Genomic DNA, 21,586 nt, shown 5'->3' with positions numbered 1-21,586 from the left:
CGCCTACAAATATATAAATCTATCCTAATGATGGGAAGGGATCTCAAGGTTCAAACTTCAGGACCACTCCCTCCAAACCCACTTGAACCCGCACCATCAGTTGGTTGTGGCGGTTCAAGGAAAGCCTTGAGAATAGTTAGCCCATCATCAGCAGCAACAATCTCGTTCACCTTCTCCACCACCGGATGCGGGAAAGCAGCATACTGGTTCACTGCTTGGTCGTAAGCAGCTTCAGTGTCCACGTCATAAAGAGGGAAGTTGGAAGGCGGGATGCCCTTCTCAACAAACCCCAAACCAAGCAGGAAACCAGCCTTTTCCCCATCCTCATGAGAAGCGTTGAGGGCTGCGCTCATAGCATCGTCATATGATGTGTTCGTGAAAATCCGATGCACAACCTACAAAATAAAAATATATATCAAAAACTTTTCTAAGTATAAAGACAAGCGTAAAGAAATTATGAAGCTACGCATACCTGCGACAACGCTTCTCGTAGAAGCCATTCCTTGGTGATCAGAGCTTCCTGGAGGGCAGCTTGAGCTTGATCACGGGCGCATTCGGCTTCATTTTTGTTAAGGTTGGCAAGCAACACATTCTTAGCAGCAGCCTCTTCAACGCCCTTCAGTTTACGCTCAGTGCGGTCAAGCATACCCTTCTGGTCCAGGGGCTCTTGGAGTTTCTTGGCATCTTCTAAGGCCAAAGCATCATGAGCCTGCTGAAGCCTCTCTAGTTTGGCTTTAAGCTCTTCATTCTCGGCGCGCAGAGGCTCAGCAATGGCTTCAGCTTTGGTGGCCCTCTCGGTCGCGTTCCGCGCAGTTTCCTTAGCCAACCTAAGCTGTTCGTTAACAGCTTGGGTAGCCTTGGAACGGGCCTCATGCCTGGCCTGGACCTCGACCTCAAGGTCCTTGAAGGCCTTCTCCTTCTTCGCAACAATCATGGCAAGCCTTTTGTTCTCCTCCCGCAATGCACGCGCCTGAGCCACTTCCAGGCTACGCGCCGTCTTTAACTTGTCAATTTCACGACAAAGCAACTCGACGCGCGGCTGCATTCGAGCAAGGAGAATTCGAAGCTCATTGGTTAGCCTACCCTCCTGGTAGCTAGCCATTGTGTCCCCCAGCGCACCGCTTGGGGCGGCGTGCCGCGCCCATTCGACGCAGTCCACAGCCGTTCGAAGGGTTGTTCCCCGGCGGATGTTCCACCGTGGAACATACACCTCATTGGAATCTGAAACTGCAAAAACAAAAAACAGTTAGGAAAAAATGATAAAAATAAATGATAGGCCAAAATAACCCCACGCACCTGTAGGGTCGGTAACAGGCCGGTAGCCACCAAACCCATCACCTGAACCTAAGGGATATCCATCCAAGAGGTCAAAGAGATGGGAAGGAGGCAAAGATTGGCTAGAAGCCCCAACCCTGGACATACCTGAGGAACCGGCCATGGACGAGGCAGTCGCCGGTGCCGGAGGAGGCATGGTAGAAGCCGTCGCGGTAGAGACCATCGGAGGTGAACTCACTGGAGGTGAACTCACAACCGTGGCCGCCGCTGCGGAAGAGCCCGCAGAAAAAATCACCGCCGGCTCGGTGAAGGATGCTGTGAAGATGGCACTGACAGCCGCGGATATGACGTCACAATTGGAACAGTTGCCTCAACAGGATGAGCAACCGAACCAACACTGCAAACAGGCGCAGCCGCCTGGGTCATCGCCTCAGGTAGGTTGACCAAGCCTACCGTCGTGGGTCAAGAACTGCTCCTTCCCGCACCACTTTGGAATGCGGTTGCATCCACGCCTGCATGAAGAACAAAATATAAAAACAATGGCGGAAAGAAATGCGGGAAAGATAAATAAAAAGTATACTTACGGGTTTTCTTAATCTTGAAAGTTCTGACGGGCGGAGATGAACCCGATGGAACTGGCCTCTTCACGCCAGCCACCGTCGTAGAACTTGGTTGATCGGAGGTGACAGCTGTCTCAACCTCCTAGACAATTGTCTCACCACCACCAGGGTTCCCCGCCGCCCCCTCGCTTTCAGTCTCAGAGTCAGACTGATCTCCTAGGTCGACGGCGGAGGTAACCTTCGCCTTGCCCTTCACGGCGGCAGCTTTCTTCTTCTTCTTCACGAAGACAGGCCCATCTGCGGATTCTTCATCAGAAGATGACAAAATTAGAGGAACTCCAGCAGAAGTCTGAGCATGCAGAGGGCGAGGATTAAAGAACCCCTTACCTGGCCGCATGGCGCTCAAAATCTCGTGGCCCGGCGGATAGACCTCCACGAACCTATCCGCCGTTTGCTCCAAAATGGGCAACTCGTTCTCATCAAGATCACGAGTACCCAGTCGAGCGGGACCACCAGTCTCCCGCGGTTGCAGAAGCGATTGTAAGTTGTTTCCCTCTGAAAATAAAAAGAAACAGTTAGAAGAAAAACCCTAAATCAGCAAAAAAGACGGAGCATACTGTAGGGAGAAGAATTCAAACCGTATTCGAGGATGATAGGTACTTGCGGCGTCCCAGAACCGGCATCCTTCCATACCCGGCTCATCCCGAGCATCACCATCCCAGACTCCGCAAAGCGGTAAACCGGAGTCTGGATCTGGGAGATCTTGGTAAACCATTCCGTCTCCTGATAGTTGGAGGCGTGAAGGTTGGGGAGTGCTCTCCCGTTCTTGAACGCCATCGCAATGGGGACGACGCAGGCAGAGATGTAGAAGAACTCCCGTTTCCAAGACCGAAGACTGCGCTCAGTAGCGCAGATCTTCAAACCCTTGATCCGAGTGACCAAGGTATACCAGCCCTGGATGCACCTCCAGGAGTAGAAGGTCATCAGGCGGTCGACACGGGGCTCAATGCCCAGAATGTGGCACACCCATTCAAAATGGCGGACCTTAGCGATCGCCATTGGGTGTACCTCCGTCAAGTGTACACCGTGTTTCTCCAAAACACGGTATACAAACTTCGTTAATGGGAATCTGAAATTCTCATACATGAAGAATGAGGCATAAACCCCTATCTTGCCCTTGGGGGCATCATACACCGTCTGGTGAGGCTCTGGAAACTCAGGCTTGTAGGGCTCGAGCATGAACTTCTTGACGATGTAGTGATACAAATCGACAGAAAGAGCACACTGGCACTCGCCAACAGTACTCTTGTTGTCCTTGTCAGACGTGGACATCGGGTTCTCAGGATATACGTCGGACTCTTCGGCAGTAACCTCAGGGTCATGAACGGAAGACATGTTTTCAGGTAGAAAAGAGAATGATTTCAGGAGAATGCTCGACAGAGAAGTTAGAGTATTCGCCGGAAATCGCTTAGAAGAAGAAGAGTGAAGTGAAGGTGTGAACTGAAATGCACCCTCTCCCCTCTTTATATACCCATCACAATGAATGCGATGAATTTAATGCGGAGGAGAAAGGGAGTGCAGGTGCAATGAAATGGCGACACGTGGAAAGCGCAAGCTGGCAATAGCTGTCGAAAGGACGCGTGCCGTAAAATTCGCGCCCACGCGCCCGAAAACACGCGCCCACACGCCTGAAAAAGCGTCTGGAATGACCATATACTGTCACGTCGCCATAACTTCCTGCACGTCCTGAAACTGTCAGAAGACGCTAACGTCCCTTCAGCCGTTTGGACTGTTCTTATCCTTTCACCAACTCTTCGAATTTCAAAAAGATTCAAAAATAAGAGGGAATATACCCCCTTACCTTGGGAAACAAAAAACCATAAGACAAGTGCGGGTACAGTGTTAAGGCGAAACCCTTCACATACTTAGCACTTGCAGGGAATTGAAGCCAAGAAGGATCTTATGGGCCATGATTGCGGAAAGGGAAATAACACCTCCGTATGGCGGGAACGTTGAGAACTAGATTGTTTGAAACTTCAAGGTGGTATGGTAGTTTAACATAACTGATCACTATGTCCAAAACTACCAAAACCTCGTGAAGAGTCTATACAAGTGAAATTCAACGCTCCCGACTTGCGTAGAGGTTAAACACCTATCCGCATCATAACCAAATATCAGGCAGAAAAGTCGGGAATTTCTGCAAGTGACATTAGGAAATCCGCGGGAAGAATCCCCACGGAAAACCTTAAACAAAAACCTCTTTCCCTCGCTTAAAGTCCAAAAGTTCACCTCATTAACAATTCATGAGAAGAACAGTGGACTGGGGGGACTTGAAGAGGTAGGTCCCCACAAAGCCCAGTTGGACCCGCAAGACACACCTTGAAGAGATACGTCTGCGCAAAGACTAACTGGTAACGCAGGACCCACCATGCTCAGAGAGATGAAGACCTTACACGCAGTAAGCCAGCTGTTCCCGCAGGAAAGCCTCCCTTGGTGCAGTACCCTGCCTGTTCCCGCAAGCTATGGGTACAAGCCAAGAAGGAAGGCTACCCGCACTAACGGTAAGGCTACACGCATAAGGCACTAACTCTTATACTTCAGTAATGTCACCTGAAGAAGGAATGAGCAAGGCGGGAATATTCCCGCCCAAAAGAGCCAGTCCGTACGCTTCTGGAAGATCTTTTGTACTATACCTGCCAAGGTATGGACAAAATAGACAAGATCTGACCAAAGCAGCCCATGAACCAATCACAGGGTGACAGCTCACCGACAATAGTACGAGGAGGAGCACGCTCTAGTACAAAATATCACTATCAGCCGCTCCCTACCCACCAACTCCCATCGTGGCACGTACATAGCCCGTAGTTGGTGGAAAAGGAACAGTATATAGCCGGCCATGTCACTATCAGCCGCTGCCTACCCACCAACTCCCATCGTGGCACGTACATAGCCCGTAGTTGGTGGAAAAGGAATATTATACAGCTGGCCGTACCTGCTTGGAAACCTACCTTCGGCTATAAATACTCCAACACCTTGGAACGGTATCATCATCTTACCTTCTCTAGCTATTTCTCTTAATATACACTTATATTCAGAGCAATCTAGTCTGATTCTCACGCTGGAGGGTGGTCACAAGGAGGAACCCCCCCTTCTCAGTGACGAGCTCACGGTGTCTGTTTTGCAGGTCAAGAAGAACAACCATCTTTGCCGGACCTAACCCTCGTGGGAAAAATCTACTTAACCCTAAGATTATCCATAATCTGCCGGGGTCATTTAGTGTTTCTTCAATTATAGTTCTGTACTTGACAAGGTTGTTCATTTGACTCTGTTACATTTTCTACGCTTGAAAACTTTACAAAATGAAATGCTGACTTATTTTATAGATTGTTCCAGGTTATTACTTAAGAAGGAATGCAGATGGTTTCATTGAGAATAGTACATGTGTGAATAACACTGCTATTGAGCATTTAATGGTTGACCGATTAATAGTTGATGACATCTTAAACTGGGTAGTCAACCATAAGGTAAAATTACCATGATACCCCTTTTGCACCGCAAAATTATTTTTTTGACCCTTGTATTCCTGAATAGCATAAGTTTTAGGCATCACACTAAGAAAATTAGTCATCTTATATTCATATGTTTTATTATTATTATTATTATTATTATTATTATTATTATTATTATTATTTATTTTTGAAGTTTCTAGCTATCAACTACATGGATCTCTTTCAGATTGATGGCTTCTGATTTGATCTTATGGGTCATTTGATGAAAAGTACCATGGTAAGAGAAACGTTCAACTATCAGCCAAATTTCTTATATGTTATATGACAACACAGAAAAATCATGTGGGTACCAAACAATATTATCAGTTTTTCAACATAATTACAGTTGAATAGGAAGCAAACAAAAAGGAAACTTTCAAATGATACATAACATCTTTTTCTTGTAACAGATGAAAGCTAAGAGTGTGCTCAAGAACTTATCAAGGGACAAAGACAAAATTGCTGGTTCAAGTACCTCTAATCATTTCATAATATAAATTTGAGTTTAATATATCTTTTAATTTGCTTGTTTATATTTTCAAGATATGGTGAAGGTTGGGATTTTGGTGAAGTGGTGAATAATGGACGGGGGATAAACGCATCACAGTTCAATCTAGGTGGAAGTGGAAGTGGAAGTGGAAGTGGAATTGGGAGGTACGCCTTCCATTATTAATGTTATATTTATAAAAAAATGATGGTTGAATATGGTAATTGATTGATATATTTTATTCAGCTTTAATGACCGAATACGGGATGCATTGCTTGGTGGGTCATCCTCTGCAACAGGGTTTCCTAACAGGATTATCTTTGCAAGTAATGCTAATGTATCATTTTATTTCTCTCTTTTTATTATATTATTATGTATTATGTCATCTTATTTAGCCAAAAAGATTGTAAGTTTGTTTAGCCAAAAACTCTTTTAACAGCCAAATGGTCATGACCATGGTACCGAGGCTAACACAGCACATATGCTTGCTTTATCGAAGGATCGCATTCAGGTAATAAAATACCCTCTTCACTAATAATAATAATAATAAGGGTGATCTTGATATGATTTGTTTTCAAGTAGTAACCATTTTAACTTTTTAGGTTGGGATGGCTGCAAACCTGAAGGATTTTGTGCTAACTGTGATGGTCAAGAGGTAAGGCATGCAAATTAAGTTTTAACTACGATCTGATTAATTTACTTTTAGTATATTTTGGTTTTAGGTTAAAGGGTCAGAAATTTCAACTTATGGTGGAACTCCTGTTGCGTATGCTTCACAACCAGTGGAAACAGTAAGGTTTTGCTTATTTAGAAAGTGCATATTATTTCTCTTTAATTGATTATTTAACATTTGATATCAAGTTGTTTTCATCTTTCATGTCATGTATGATTCTTTTTTATTTATGTATTTTTTTTAGATTAACTATGTGTCTGCTCATGACAACGAGACCCTCTTTGATATTATAAGTTTAAAGGTACACTAAATCAAGCTTGTACGATATTAAGTGTTTTTACATTCAGTTCTAACTAATTCTTTCATGTTAATGACACCAATGGAAATTTCTGTTGATGAGAGGTGCAGGATAAACCATTTGGCAACAAGCATCATAGCACTTTCCCAGGTTGTGAATTTTCCTATAAAAATGACTTATGTTTTACTCTTCTAAAAAGAATAAACCATTTTGAACCTATTATTTATTCTCATGACAAAAGGCTACAATTCACAATTTACCACATTTTTCCATTGTGGAGATGAGATACTGCGTTCTAAGTCTTTGGACCGTGACTTGTACAATTCTGGTGACTGGTTTAACAGGCACGATTTCTATCCCCTTTCAAATTTTCTTGTTACATAAAAAATAAATATAGATCCCACTATGTTAACTTTTATATATACAAATTCAGCTTTTACAGGATAGATTTTAGTTACAACTCAAATAATTGGGGTGTTGGCCTTCCTCCAAAAGGGAAGGATGAAAAGAACTGGCCATTGTAAGAATTTATTGTTCTGATTTCTATATCACGTCAATTATAGTAACGAGAATGAGCAAGTAGAAAAATAAACTTGAAATTTGCTAAAGAAAAAATTGTTTATAGATAACTTGAATGCCATGTTTTCTTGTTCAGAATCAAACCAAGATTGGCTTCCCCATCATTCAAGCCTCATAAAAGTCACATATTATCTGCACTCGAGAATTTTCAAAATCTGTTGCTTATCAGATACTCTTTCGCTTAAGAACTGTAAATGCTATCCAGGTCAGCATCACCATGAATATTTTGATTTAATGAAATCTTGAGAAATCACATATAAGTTCGACCCACGTACTCATGAATTGGTCAATATGGTCAAACGGGTTGAAAGTCAACCAGAGTGTATTTTTAATGCATAAAATCTCTAAATTATTATATACAGAAATTGGATTGTTTTTCAAATAGTAAAGAATTTGTAATCATATTTGGCACACTGAATTACGCCCAGGAACGAGTACGATTCCACAACACTGGTCTATCACATGTCCCAGGTGTCATAGTGATGACTGATGAGTATTGTAGATGGCCATGAAGGGGTTCCAGGGTTGACCCGTCTTGACCCAATGCTTCCCCGAGTGACATCTTGTTCACAAGTCCTGTATTACGTGGGAAGCTCTCCAGTTGCACCCAGTGCAGGTGTGATTTGTTAGAAATAAAACACCATGCTTTTATGTCATTTATGGTTTTTATCATACAATACTTGTTTGTGCAGATGAAGTCAACAGATGATTCAGTGAAGAATTCAGCATATGATACATCAACTGGATGCTTCAGTGTTCCTTCAAGGACAACTTCTGTGTCTGTTGAGCCTCGCAACATTAAAGAATAAATGAACTTTACTATTTACTACTAGTGTTCCTTTAAATGAGTTGACTTTTGAGGTCAAATCCTTTTTCTTTTTTAATCAAACTGATGCATGTATTTCTACATATTCAAATTGAATAAGAAATTTTTATCTGTAGTGTTTGTCATAAGCTTGAATGTAATTAAAAAATAATAATTTAAAAATGAACAAATTTCATATCAGCATTAAAGTCAAAACCATTCTTCGAAAGTCAAACTTATGCCCCACTCTATAAAAGTCGTAAACAAGGTCGTGCCAGGTTGCAGCGTCATACGCCGGAGCTGCGTAAACCGGACATGGTAATCGGACTGTACCTCAAATGTCAAAGGCCCAGCCATCTAGAAGCTCATCCCCTTCAATGTAGGCATTCGCTATCTATATTTAAAATATAATTTAATGTTTAATTTTATTTTATTATAATTATATAATACAGAAAACGGGTTTGTTAACAGACCCATTTTCAAACCCGTTTACTAACCTCAAACCCAAATCTAACCCGTTTCATAGTCTTTTAATACCCTTAAAAAACGAGTTTTCAAACCCGTTTACTAACCTGAAACACAAATCTACACCGTTTCATAGTCTTTTCAAACCCTTAAACAAACCCGTTTACTAACCTCAAACACAAATCTAACTCGTTTCATAGTCTTTTTAAACCCTTAATATTCTGTTCAGTAGAATCTTTTCATAAAGGGAAAGAAATTGACAAACAAATGATCTTGTAGGTTTGATAACAAAGAGCATGAAAGCCCTGATCCCATTTCATATGACGCCATCAATTCTGTTGACGCGTGGGTAACGGAGAAGAAGATTCACTCAAATGAGATTGATAGGTCTGATTGGATGACGGTTGATCCACCATTAGGCAATGTGATGATTTTAGGCCCTGAAGTTGATGATATTGAAGCCCTTGGTGAAGGTATTTTAAACTTCTTTTTAATTCTTTTTTTACTAATTTAGGAGAAAGAAGCGTAAAAGTTGTCACTGTGTTTGATTATAGAGAAAATGTTTAAATTTATGAGTATTTATCTATGTGCAGGGTTTCATGATCATGAGATTTTAGAAGGGTTAAAAGACGGTGGAAATGAAAATGGTGAAAATAGTGTACAACAAGTAGGTAACCCTTGTTAGTTTTCTTTCCTTTTGTTGTTTATTCCTAGTTTCAGACATTATATTGTGTCCAAATTTATTTATGTGGTGATCTATTTTTCTGTTCTGTAAAATGTTTTTCAATGCATATTTATGCTTTAACCAAAAGAATAATTTCCTCACATGTTCCAAGAAAGTGTAGTTGGAAGAGGGATAGCTACATCTTTTATGCTTGAATCTGTTTTTTGAAATTTTAGGCTTGTTTTGTTGGATAACGTGGCGTTGATGTTAATACCAAAATGGTTTCTGAGATCAATTTTAAAAAATTAGTGTAAGCTAATAATCTTTAAAAACTGGCTCAAACCGCAAAACCGAACCGTTCGTGGACAGTTTGGTCTGTTTGGCTTTAGCTTAGTCACGAGGTCTAGTCCTAGTGGCGAGGATAATCATGCCTTTCTTTGTCTCATGTTGAGGCATCAAGTCCTTCACCAGTGGAGTTAAACTCCAGCCCTACAATGGTTGTTGTCAGAGAGCTCACGTCCGTTTGCTTGCCAGGTAGATTCAAACATCAGGGTTTGTTGCCCGCTGTAGATGCTCTAAGGACCAGAAGCTGCAGCAAATCTTCTGTTGTAACACAGGTCCAGTTGCAAATAATTACAATGATTCAGGTGGTACAGTATTCTTATATTTTCTTTATTTTGATTAAAATCTTCATAGTGTTACTAGTTAGAAGGCATATGCTTATCCTAAGAACCTTGATATAAAAATTAACTGTTTGAACAAGTTGTTAATGCAAATTAGTGTCTGATAGAATGTGTGATGAAATCTTGTTTTGAATGTATTCATCTATACTCATGAAAGGCTATCATTTGACTGCTGTTAATGCGTTTAGTTCCAAAACTATTAATGGTCAATTGGTCATGGTTCTATCTTTACATGGATATGAGTTTGTGGATTTGTGCTTCCAACGAGAGAGAAGATAAATCGACTTAGCACAAGAGAGATCCAAGAACAACTGAATAATGGGAAACCGACTCAATCCCATTCGATAACCTATATTACATATAAGAGAATAATGCAGTCACTTGACCCCCCGTCCCCGGTACTGTCTACCTAGTTCTGCCATTTTTTTTTCTTTTTTATGTTCGAAAGGTAAACTTTATAAAACGCCCCAAGTCCCCAACAGGCTGGACAAACAACAAACAATTACAACATATACCAATCTAACCAAGTAATGGTATTAGATTTGGAACAATTTGAGAACTATAACTAACCAAGGGTCTATATGTCTTCCAAAATCTTCCTCGTGTTTGCAACCGTGCTTGAGAAATGCAAGTCCGCCCTAGCCTTCTAAATGTACCAACACACTATGATTAGAATGCCATGAATTATAACCTTGTGCTTTTCCTTTGGTATCTGATTATAAGGATCAAAGATATCTCGAGTTGAGAATACAAAAGATGAGATTTAATTTACACGAGTTAGTTTATTTGAATTCAAGTCTTATTTAATAATATTTAATTTTCCACATTAGGAATTATGGCACTTAATCATTATTATAAACAAAGTTAAGCAACAGAATACAAAATGTTGTTAGGCTCATAAAAGATACCAGGACCGCATTTATATGAAAATGAAACAATTATACCAATAAATTTGCTATGATTGTCAAATTTAAAGACCATATAATATTAATTCTTAAAAATGCATCAACACTCTATTTTTTTATTCCTAGGGAACTACCAAATTAGGATACTCTTATAACCTCACATACTTTGAATGCAATACAAGATAAGTGTATATTCTTTGTTCAAAAAATAGTTACCAATATAAATAAAAAAAAAAGTCTTTAAAAGATGGAAACAATTAAACCAAATCTACATTGTGTGGTGACAGAAAGACTGACCTCAAAAGGTCCTTCTTCACATCCAAGTCTATTATGGCCTTCAATCCAACAAGCAATATTGTCATGCCACGTGGCATTTAATTCAATCCTGGTTATGTGGCCAATAAGCCTTCAATAGCCAATCCTTTCCCTCTTAACAATTTTGGTACACACATTACTACTATAAGTCATTAAACCAACCATCATCTCATACTCACTTCTATTGCTCACTATTCTCCTTAATCTCAAGCCTTCACCGGAGATCCATGGCGACCGCAGTCTCAACCTTCGGAGCCACCGTCAACCGCACCCCGGTAAGCCTTTTGATCCTTAACTTACTAATTCATATTAATAGTGTTTTCAACTTTTCATATACATATATATAGACTATAGTAGTTAATTATAACTCCTAGACAGACCCTGCCAATAGCTCTGCTATATAAGTGAGACTATACTGGGTACGTTTGTTTTTATCTTAGTATACTAATTATAACTACACATGAATATTGTTATGACAGTTGAGCAGTGGTGTTCCAAGCTCAAGCTTCTTGGGCAACAGCTTGAAGAAGGTGGTCAACACAAGACTCCCCATCAACAACAAGAAGTTTTCGTCTTTCAAGATCTTGGCAGCCGATAAAGAGATCGAACAAGAGATTGAGGAAACCACACAAACCGAGAAGGACAGATGGAGAGTGCTCGCATACGATATGTCTGATGATCAACAAGACATCACCAGAGGAAAGGGTATGGTTGACTCCCTCTTCCAGGCCCCACAAGACGCTGGGACCCACTACGCCGTCATGAACTCCTACGAGTACCTCAGCCAAGGGCTTCGGCAGTAAGTATATCTCCCTTAACTTGATCAGTAATCGATGAGACTATGAAATTAATGTATTTGGATTTTGAAATTAATGTTTAGATACGATTTGGACAACAAACTGGATGGATTCTACATCGCACCTGCTTTCATGGACAAGCTTGTTGTTCACATCTCAAAGAACTTCATGACTTTGCCCAACATCAAGGTTGGTTTCTTAGTCTAAACCGCGTAATTTTGAAAAATTCTGTTACAATTTTAAAATTTTAATTTGTTCAGGTGCCTCTAATTTTGGGTGTCTGGGGAGGCAAAGGTCAAGGGAAATCTTTCCAGTGTGAATTGGTCTTCCGTAAGATGGGTATCAAGTAAGTCTTGTTTCAAGAATCTTTCGACTATTCGGTCAAACATTCGTTAACTTTTATTCAAATTTTGCTAAGTATATTTGTGAAGGTACATATGTCATATATCCCCATCATAGTTAAACATTGCTTAGTTTAAACAAAAGTTAGGCTTGACAACTAACTGAATTGGTCAATGAACAAACATGAACAAAAAGATTTGTTTATTTGGTTAGACAAACGAACATGAACCCCCATCTCGTTTGTTTACAATCATTTGACTTCGTTTACATACTCATTTAAATCTGTTTATTGGTTATTGTTAATGCTAATTGGCCTATCAATCAAATTTTAGAACCAACCTTGCGTAATTGACTAACAAACAAACAAGACCACGCTTATTTTCTATGCTTATGTTTCTGCATTATGTTCATTTACGTTTGTTTAGAATACAAAAAACAAACAAAAACAAACACATTTGTTTTCTTAACGAGCAAACATGCATGAACACAAAAACAGGTTCATTTAAGTGTTCATGTTTATTCGATTAAAATATGACGACTGAACATGAGTAAATCCCTGTCATATTCTTCGGTAAGAGTCATGATTCTGACCTGTGAGTGTCTTTCCCAGTCCTATCATGATGAGTGCCGGAGAATTGGAAAGTGGGAACGCTGGAGAGCCCGCAAAACTCATCAGACAACGGTACCGTGAGGCGGCAGACATCATCAAGAAGGGAAAAATGTGCGTCCTCTTCATCAACGATCTTGACGCAGGCGCGGGTAGAATGGGTGGAACAACACAGTACACAGTCAACAACCAGATGGTCAACGCTACCCTCATGAACATTGCTGATGCCCCCACCAATGTGCAACTCCCCGGAATGTACAACAAGGAGGAGAACCCGCGTGTCCCCATCGTCGTCACAGGAAACGATTTCTCAACACTTTACGCTCCACTCATCCGTGACGGTCGTATGGAGAAGTTTTACTGGGCCCCCACGAGAGAAGACCGAATTGGTGTGTGTATCGGTATCTTCCGTACCGACCAGGTTGCCGACTCAGACATAGTCAAACTTGTCGATACCTTCCCAGGACAATCCATAGGTGAGCACAACAGGTTTAGCAAAACGTACCCCTCATTCCAAATTTGAAAATAACAAAATTAAGGTTTTTTTGTGTGTGTTTTAGATTTCTTTGGTGCGTTGAGGGCAAGAGTGTACGATGATGAAGTGAGGAAGTGGATCAGTCAAGTTGGTGTAGATTCCATTGGAAAGAAGCTTGTGAACTCGAAGGAGGGACCCCCGACATTCGAGCAACCAAAAATGACAATAGAGAAGCTTCTAGAGTACGGATTTATGCTTGTTCAGGAACAAGAGAACGTGAAGAGAGTCCAATTGGCCGAGACCTATTTGGACTCTGCGGCCCTTGGAGACGCTAACAAGGATGCCATTGAAAGCGGCAAATTCTTTAGTAAGTACTCTTACCTTCAATATTTTGTATGCTTTTGATCGATCATCAATCGTGAAACATATATTAACTTGTAAATTTACATATGCAGCTGGCAAAAAGGAATAGAAGATGCAGCTGTCTGGAACACTTGATATGATGATGGAAGCTGCATTTATACATTCTAAGGCTTAATGTTAAAAGTGTTCTTTTTTCCTAAAGATGTGAAATATTATGTGTTTGCAATGGATTTATAATGTCTTTTTGTAAATTTTGTTTGTTGGGAGAACAAGTTGCTTTGGTTTCACTTTTCTACTTTCTTCATTCACATGGGCTCTCAAATGCAAGCACATTTAGTCAAAATGTTCTTTGGTTCCAGGTATTTTAGAAATCGAACCAAAACCGAACAAATTAAATCTGTCTTTCACCGTTGCTAAACCGTGTCCCCATCCTCAAGACCATGTACATACATACCATGAAGAATGACAAATATTACAACAATACTTATCAAAATTCATCGTCAATGTCCATGCCATATCCTTCAAATCCTCATCCTCGCTTAATAAACGTCCTTTCCTATTTTAACAACATTTGGAGCTACCCCTCAATACCTGAATGAGTCTTCTTGAGACTGGATGCCAACCGTTTATACTTATTTTCAAGCTCCACACCTAACTCACCCAGGAACACCATCAAGGTGGAAACCCACCACAATAAGAAAACCCCATTGAGTCTATTTTCGAACCTAAGACCATAGAGAACCCAAACCCTAACCATCACTTAAACATCCATTTAAAGCAGAATAAATGTAACTAATCTACTCCAAGTAAGTGTAACTAATCACATAATAAACATACCCTCTATAATGCAAGGAAAGCCTAGTTTTACCATTTTGTGTATCAAACAGTGACCATTATTGTTACTCGCATTATCAACAACAATAGTCGACAACTAGTCACATATCATCTCCTTGATGGCTAGAAATAAAACAAAAGTTAATATATATAATTGTGGTTCATGTATAAGCTGTCAAAGAAACCACAAGAAATTTTCTGGTTGAGCTTTAGCCTTTAAGATTGGCTTTTTTAACAAAACTCAAAACAAATATGAGGGTGTGTTTGATCCACACGAATTTTTTTATGATGAATTGAAATTTGTTAAAGAAATTAGATTTGGAATTTACTGTCAAAAGGAATTTCAGATTTGATTATAGGGGTAAAGATAGAGCATCCACTTTCAAACACATTTAAGCAAGCCACATTAGCTACACGCCATATTTTCACCAATCCTTCAAACATACTCATTCTCTCTGTAATTCTACATCCGCCTTCAAACACCCTTTAAAGAAATGATAAAATGATATCATAGAGGCCCGCCTTTTTCCACATGTTGATGTCCGGATTTCCAGATGCCACGTACGCGTCAGGTGGCCGTCTGTTTGCTTCCATTGGAGTTGCTCTTAATCAATTGTGTCAGACCAACTCTATTGTGGAGCCACGGACGAATTCCCTAAGATCATGCATTAAATGTCTTTTGACGTGCGTAGGGGTACTGGTATCCTGGTCGTACGGACACCCACTGTATCAATCTTTGGCATTATCCAGCGAACCATATCCCTACCACCCAACAAAGCATGGTATACGAGAGGCAACCGTTATCGTTGCAATGCCCACATCTGGCGGGGAATGATGCCGAGTTAAAGGTTAACTCCTAGAACGTTTAAATATAAGTGTGAGGTGAAGGCATTCACTCTCTTCTTGCCCACGTATACACGATACTAGTTTCTTTCTTCATAATGAATCCCTACTTGCTCTCACTCAATATAGATCTAAGCTTCAAATCTTTTGTTGTAACACAGGTCCAGTTGCAAGTAAATAGGCCGGGTGTTGCGAGCTAACTCCCACTCCACCTCAGCACACTTTTAGCAAATAAATAAATAAATAAAACGCCCGTTAACCTACAACATCATATATAATGCCCGCCCCTGCACCTTTTTCATTAACCCACTTAACAACAAATCAGACGTTTTCTTTTGTTTTCTCTTTTTGTTTCTTTACTTTATTTAATTCTAGTTAACCCACAACGTGATAGTTAAAGGGTGGGTTAACTAAAACCCGTTGTTTATGTGACAATGATGTGGCGGGAGATTATGCACTTTTTAGTTAGCCCACAACACATAGCCTTCCAATGATTCAATTGGTACAATGTTCTTAATATTCCTATCTTCATAATTCATACTCATATTCCTCTACTCCTTGACATAAATTATTTTCTTTATCAACTACCAACTAAATTTTATGACTAGTTGTTTAAACAAGTAAATTTATAATGTAAGTTGGTGTTAGGTAAAATGTGTATATGAAATCTTGTTTTAAATAAATTTATATCTACCCATGAAAGGTTCCACCTTATATTATATGCCATGAAAGGCTATAACTTGACAGTTGACACTACTGTTAATGTGTTTAGGTCCACAACTAATAATGGTCATGGTTCTGTGTTTACATGGATATGAGTTTGTGGATGTGTGGTGTATAGTAATATTCATGGAAACACAATTAATCTGAACATGATATCAATAAATTTGCAATGGCTGTCATTTTTAGAATTACATATATGTTAAATAAATGAAACGAGTGTGTAAAATAAAACCAGTTTAGCTTTATTATATGAAAAGCCAAATCAAGATCGTGTGGTGTCAGAAAGACTAACCAAAGCCTTCACCCAGCCACCACTCTTTTGATGCCACGTGGCATTTCTTTCAATCTTGGTTATGTGGCGGTTAAGCTTTCAAAAGCTAATCTTTTCCCTCCTCACAATTCTGGTACACTCGTTACTACTATAAAAGTTACATTACCAACCTTCATCTCATACTCACTTCCACTGCTCACTCTTCTCCTAAATCTCTCACATTCACCGGAGATCCATGGCGACCGCAGTCTCAACCTTCGGAGCCACCGTCAACCGCACCCCGGTATTCCTTTCATCCATCACTTTTTATATTAATTGTGTTTTCAACTTTTCATATACATATATATAGACTATAGTACCTAATTATAACTCCTAGACAGACCCTGCCAATAGCGTTGCTATAAGTGGGACTATACTGGGTACGCTTGTTTTTGTTTTAGTATACTAATTATAACTACACATGAATATTGTTATGACAGTTGAGCAATGGTGTTCCAAACTCAAGCTTCTTGGGCAACAGCTTGAAGAAAGTAGTTAACACTAGACTTCCCATCAACAACAAGAGGTTTTCGTCTTTCAAGATCTTGGCAGCCGATAAAGAGATCGAGCAAGAGATCGAGGAAACCACACAAACCGAGAAGGACAGATGGAGAGTGCTCGCATACGATATGTCTGATGATCAACAAGACATCACCAGAGGAAAGGGTATGGTTGACTCCCTCTTCCAGGCCCCACAAGACGCTGGGACCCACTACGCCGTCATGAACTCCTATGAGTACCTCAGCCAAGGGCTTCGCCAGTAAGTAAACTTGATCAGTATTCCATGAGACTACGAAAATGAATGTGTTTGGATTTTGAAATGAATTATGCATGTTTAGATACGATTTGGACAACAAACTGGATGGATTCTACATCGCGCCTGCTTTCATGGACAAGCTTGTTGTTCACATCTCAAAGAACTTCATGACTTTGCCCAACATCAAGGTCGGTTTCTTAGTCTAAACCGTGAAATCTTGTTGCTGATTTAAGTTCAAGAAAATTATTTATTTTAAAAGTTTTGTTTGTTCAGGTGCCTCTAATTTTGGGTGTCTGGGGAGGCAAAGGTCAGGGGAAATCTTTCCAATGTGAATTGGTCTTCCGTAAGATGGGAATCAAGTAAGTCTTGTTTCAACAATCTTTCGACTTTTCGGTCAAACATTCTTTTACTTTTATTCAGATTTTGCCAAGTATATTTGTGAAGGTCCATATGTCATATATCCCCATCATAGTTAAACATTGCTTAGTTTAAACTATAAACAAAAATTAGGCTTGTAAACTACCTGAACATTCAATGAACCGTTTGTGAATTGGTCATCAATAATTCATTTATGTTCGTTTATTCAAACGACTGAACATGAACAAAAAGAAAGTTAAACTAACGGACATGAGCACTTATCTCATTCGTTCATAATCATTTATCTTCGTTTACATACTCATTCAAATTTATTTATTGGTTATAAGTAATGCTAATTGGCTATCGTGCATCAACCTATCACCATAGTCAAATTTTTTAACCAACCCTTGCATAATTGACTAACAAACAAACAAGACCATGTTTATTTTCTATGCTTATGTTAGTGCATTTATGTTTTTGCGTTTGTTCATTTATGTTTGTTTAGAATACAAAACAAACAAACACAAGCGCATTCCTTTTCTTAATGAGTACACATGCATGAACACAAAAACAGATTCACTTAAGTGTTCGTGTTTATTCGATTAAAATATAACGACTGAACATAAGTCCCTGTCATATTCTTCGGTAAGAGTCATGATTCTGACCTGTGAGTGTCTTTCCCAGTCCTATCATGATGAGTGCCGGAGAATTGGAAAGTGGGAACGCTGGAGAGCCCGCAAAACTCATCAGACAACGGTACCGTGAGGCGGCAGACATCATCAAGAAGGGAAAAATGTGCGTCCTCTTCATCAACGATCTTGACGCAGGCGCGGGTAGAATGGGTGGAACAACACAGTACACAGTCAACAACCAGATGGTCAACGCTACCCTCATGAACATTGCTGATGCCCCCACCAATGTGCAACTCCCCGGAATGTACAACAAGGAGGAGAACCCACGTGTCCCGATCGTCGTCACAGGAAACGATTTCTCAACACTTTACGCTCCACTCATCCGTGACGGTCGTATGGAGAAGTTTTACTGGGCCCCCACAAGAGAAGACCGAATTGGTGTGTGTATCGGTATCTTCCGTACCGACCAGGTTGCCGACTCAGACATAGTCAAACTGGTCGATACTTTCCCAGGACAATCCATAGGTGAGCACAGCTAAACGTACCCCTCATTCCGAATTTGAAATAGCAAATTAAGGTTTTTTTGTTTGTGTTTTAGATTTCTTTGGTGCGTTGAGGGCAAGAGTGTACGATGATGAAGTGAGGAAGTGGATCAGTCAAGTTGGTGTAGATTCCATTGGAAAGAAGCTTGTGAACTCGAAGGAGGGACCCCCGACATTCGAGCAACCAAAAATGACAATAGAGAAGCTTCTAGAGTATGGATTTATGCTTGTTCAGGAACAAGAGAACGTGAAGAGAGTCCAATTGGCCGAGACCTATTTGGACTCTGCGGCCCTTGGAGACGCTAACAAGGATGCCATTGAAAGCGGCAAATTCTTTAGTAAGTACTCTTACCTTCAATATTTTGTATGCTTTTGATCGATCATCAATCGTGAAACATATATTAACTTGTAAATTTACATATGCAGCTGGCAAAAAGGAATAGAAGATGCAGCTGTCTGGAACACTTGATATGATGATGGAAGCTGCATTTATACATTCTAAGGCTTTTTAAGTTTTGTTTTCTCCAAAGAATGTGAAATATTATGTTTTTCCGTGGATTTTTAATGTGCTTTTTGTAAATTTTGTTTCTTGGTAGAAAAAGTCACTTTGGTTTCACTTTTGAACCTTCTTAAGTCTTATGGACTCTCAAATGCAATCACATTTCGTAACGGTGTTCTTCAATTTATTCGGTCTATGTTTGTTTTTGGGATTAAACCGAAACTGAACAGATTTACTGCATTTTTACATCATTCAATCTCCTCCCCATCCTAAAGGCCACACACACATAAACACCAATATCTAAAACAACTTAATATTACCACAATACTTATCAAACTTCATCATTGTCTAACCACTAACATCATGCCCTCCAAATCCTCAACTTGACTTAACAAGCATTCCTTCTAAACAGTATTGATGTAATTAATCGAGTCCACCTAATATGCCACTATCCATAAATCATCTAGTACCAGCATATATACTACAACAGTCATAGAACAAACACTTAACAACAGTACCCGGATAACAAGAGCTGATAACGTTCTCTATGCCAGTCAAAGATAGTTCATTAAAGTAAATCTGTCTATTATCAACCAAATTCATAAGTGAATATTGACTCAAGTCAACATGTAGTATTCAGTCTAAAGTCTAAACCATGACTGAAGTAGCCCACATAATTGTTAATGTAACTGAGTTTTTTAACAATTATCCACCGTAAATAACCAATAATGTTGCAGTGTAGGATCAACTGACATGTAGTATTTGTGATTACATCATTGCTACAGAATGTGATGTATGTAGATCTCATATTGAAGGCAAAAACTCACACAGGCATTTTATCAAACAGGTTGTGTGCATGATTGTCTAACGTCATAGATCCTTCAAACCTAAACCTCACTTAACAAGCATTCGTTAAAAACAGTATGGACGTAACTAATCGAGTCCACCTAATATGCCATTATACGTAAATCTTCTAGTAAGGAAATACCAGCAAATATACTACAACAGTCATAGAGAAGTAGCAGTAACTTCAATAAACACCTAACAGCGGTACCCGGATAATAAGAGCTCTTAACGTTCTCTACGCCAGTCAGATATAATTCATTCAAATTTATCTAACTATTATAAACATCTGGTATTTAGCTTTTCTCTATAACAACTACTTTCACTTAATAAGTATTTAGCCTAAAACATGACTTAAGTGAATAACGAAAACGTTAATGCAGCCGAAAGCTCTATAACACTATGCCGCTGTGAATAACCAATAATATAGTAGTATAGGATCAACTGATATATGTAGTGATAGTGATTATATAACTTGCTATAGAATGTAAAAACTCTCACACAGGCATTTTATCAAACAGGTTGTGTGCATGATTGAATATTTGAAATTGAAAACGCATACACACCATTAACGTCGAATTGCAGTTTAGCAAAATGAAATTAAGAATGAAGGTTGAATTTGAATAGAATGTATCAGTAACAGATTGAATTGAGTAGTCAGTTAGTTACCTGTGTTGTTAGTTCATGAAGATTCGTCATCCTTCATCCACAGTCGATCAATTTGGGGGCCTTTGACTTTTTAGTCAACCAAGGGCTTTACCAGTTTGACGATTTTAATTGATGATAATAGTTTTTATTTATTTACTTATCACCTTTTCTTTTCGGGTGGGTGACAGGGTCCCCACACTGACTTGGCCCGGGGCTAACCGTGCATACGAGTAAGACCGTGTGTGGTGAATAACGTCTCTATGAAGGCGTTGCCGTTATGTGACGTCACGTTATCATATGGGCATTATACATAAAATGTCTGTAGTAGTAGGATAGGATCGTTGTTGGTCCTTCTTTCACTGGTGATCTAGTAATCTCACTATTTTCTAGTAATTCCCGCAAACACGCAAGCTAGGGACCATAAGTTCTCTCGTTTGCTCTTTTTTTTCACTCTCAAAACAAGACTCTATCTTTTATAAAGCAAAAAAACATGGCTCTGAAAGAGTGTGACTTGACGGATGAACACGATATTTACATAACCAAAAGTTTGTGCGGCTCTCTTACCCGCCTTGAATGAGTTTATGTATGAAACCGCAAACTATACATTGTGTAATCAATTTTATTACATAAAAAGCAAAAAATGAGTGAAAACTAAATTTAAGAATAAATTATAACTTGTAAATTTGTCAATTATAAAGCACATATACATTTGTACTAATTGATAACTTTAATATATAAATAATGTTATATTATATTA

General features: G+C 39.5%; 3 protein-coding genes and 2 long non-coding RNA genes across 7 annotated transcripts in view; all 5 read left to right on the top strand.

The window, feature by feature from the left end:
• The window catches only part of LOC143629296 (uncharacterized), a 44,845-nt gene extending 35,403 nt beyond the window's left edge, over window positions 1-9,442 (top strand). The window contains exons 4-5 of the mRNA XM_077098605.1: window positions 8,970-9,163; window positions 9,284-9,442. Of these exons, the coding sequence (XP_076954720.1) occupies window positions 8,970-9,163; window positions 9,284-9,375 (286 nt within the window). The 3' untranslated portion in view covers window positions 9,376-9,442. The remainder of the gene's footprint in view (window positions 1-8,969; window positions 9,164-9,283) is intronic.
• LOC143629214 (uncharacterized) lies at window positions 6,468-7,043 on the top strand. 3 transcript variants are annotated; one of them, XR_013152914.1, is made up of 4 exons: window positions 6,468-6,525; window positions 6,593-6,661; window positions 6,788-6,844; window positions 6,952-7,043. It is a non-coding gene; the product is annotated as an uncharacterized LOC143629214 (long non-coding RNA). The 3 variants fall into 3 exon arrangements; XR_013152913.1 differs by lacking the exon at window positions 6,468-6,525 and having other exon boundaries at window positions 6,545-6,661; XR_013152915.1 differs by lacking the exon at window positions 6,468-6,525 and having other exon boundaries at window positions 6,555-6,666.
• LOC143629213 (uncharacterized) lies at window positions 7,104-7,578 on the top strand. Its single transcript, XR_013152912.1, has 3 exons — window positions 7,104-7,176; window positions 7,275-7,361; window positions 7,497-7,578. It is a non-coding gene; the product is annotated as an uncharacterized LOC143629213 (long non-coding RNA).
• Window positions 9,443-11,391: 1,949 nt separating the features above from the next.
• LOC143629295 (ribulose bisphosphate carboxylase/oxygenase activase, chloroplastic-like) lies at window positions 11,392-14,128 on the top strand. Its single transcript, XM_077098604.1, has 7 exons — window positions 11,392-11,532; window positions 11,737-12,056; window positions 12,138-12,243; window positions 12,315-12,400; window positions 13,007-13,479; window positions 13,564-13,845; window positions 13,934-14,128. Exons 1-7 carry the CDS (start codon window positions 11,485-11,487, stop codon window positions 13,948-13,950), a joined length of 1,332 nt encoding a protein of 443 aa, XP_076954719.1. The 5' UTR covers window positions 11,392-11,484; the 3' UTR covers window positions 13,951-14,128.
• A 2,541-nt stretch (window positions 14,129-16,669) lies between these two features.
• On the top strand, window positions 16,670-19,440 carry LOC143629294 (ribulose bisphosphate carboxylase/oxygenase activase, chloroplastic-like). Its single transcript, XM_077098603.1, has 7 exons — window positions 16,670-16,795; window positions 16,992-17,311; window positions 17,391-17,496; window positions 17,582-17,667; window positions 18,350-18,822; window positions 18,896-19,177; window positions 19,266-19,440. The coding sequence occupies exons 1-7, from the start codon at window positions 16,748-16,750 to the stop codon at window positions 19,280-19,282; spliced, it is 1,332 nt and encodes a 443-aa protein (XP_076954718.1). The 5' UTR covers window positions 16,670-16,747; the 3' UTR covers window positions 19,283-19,440.
• Window positions 19,441-21,586: the final 2,146 nt, after the last annotated feature.

This window comes from Bidens hawaiensis, unplaced genomic scaffold (genome assembly GCF_021521415.1).
Source record: "Bidens hawaiensis isolate Kalapana, Puna unplaced genomic scaffold, B.hawaiensis_p1.1 tig00005179_1, whole genome shotgun sequence".
In the NCBI taxonomy this organism is placed as follows: Eukaryota; Viridiplantae; Streptophyta; class Magnoliopsida; order Asterales; family Asteraceae; genus Bidens; species Bidens hawaiensis.
The sequence above is the reverse complement of the archived record's forward strand: the minus strand, read 5'-3'. Positions and strand labels throughout refer to the sequence as shown.

Coding starts and splice junctions, on each gene's coding strand:
- LOC143629295 (XM_077098604.1), top strand. CDS start 11,485: ATGGCGACCGCAGTCTCAACCTTCGGAGCCACCGTCAACCGCACCCCG. Junction 12,057..12,137: donor CTCAGCCAAGGGCTTCGGCA/GTAAGTATATCT, acceptor ATTAATGTTTAG/ATACGATTTGGACAACAAAC. Junction 13,480..13,563: donor CTTCCCAGGACAATCCATAG/GTGAGCACAACA, acceptor TGTGTGTTTTAG/ATTTCTTTGGTGCGTTGAGG.
- LOC143629294 (XM_077098603.1), top strand. CDS start 16,748: ATGGCGACCGCAGTCTCAACCTTCGGAGCCACCGTCAACCGCACCCCG. Junction 17,497..17,581: donor TGACTTTGCCCAACATCAAG/GTCGGTTTCTTA, acceptor TTGTTTGTTCAG/GTGCCTCTAATTTTGGGTGT. Junction 18,823..18,895: donor TTTCCCAGGACAATCCATAG/GTGAGCACAGCT, acceptor TTTGTGTTTTAG/ATTTCTTTGGTGCGTTGAGG.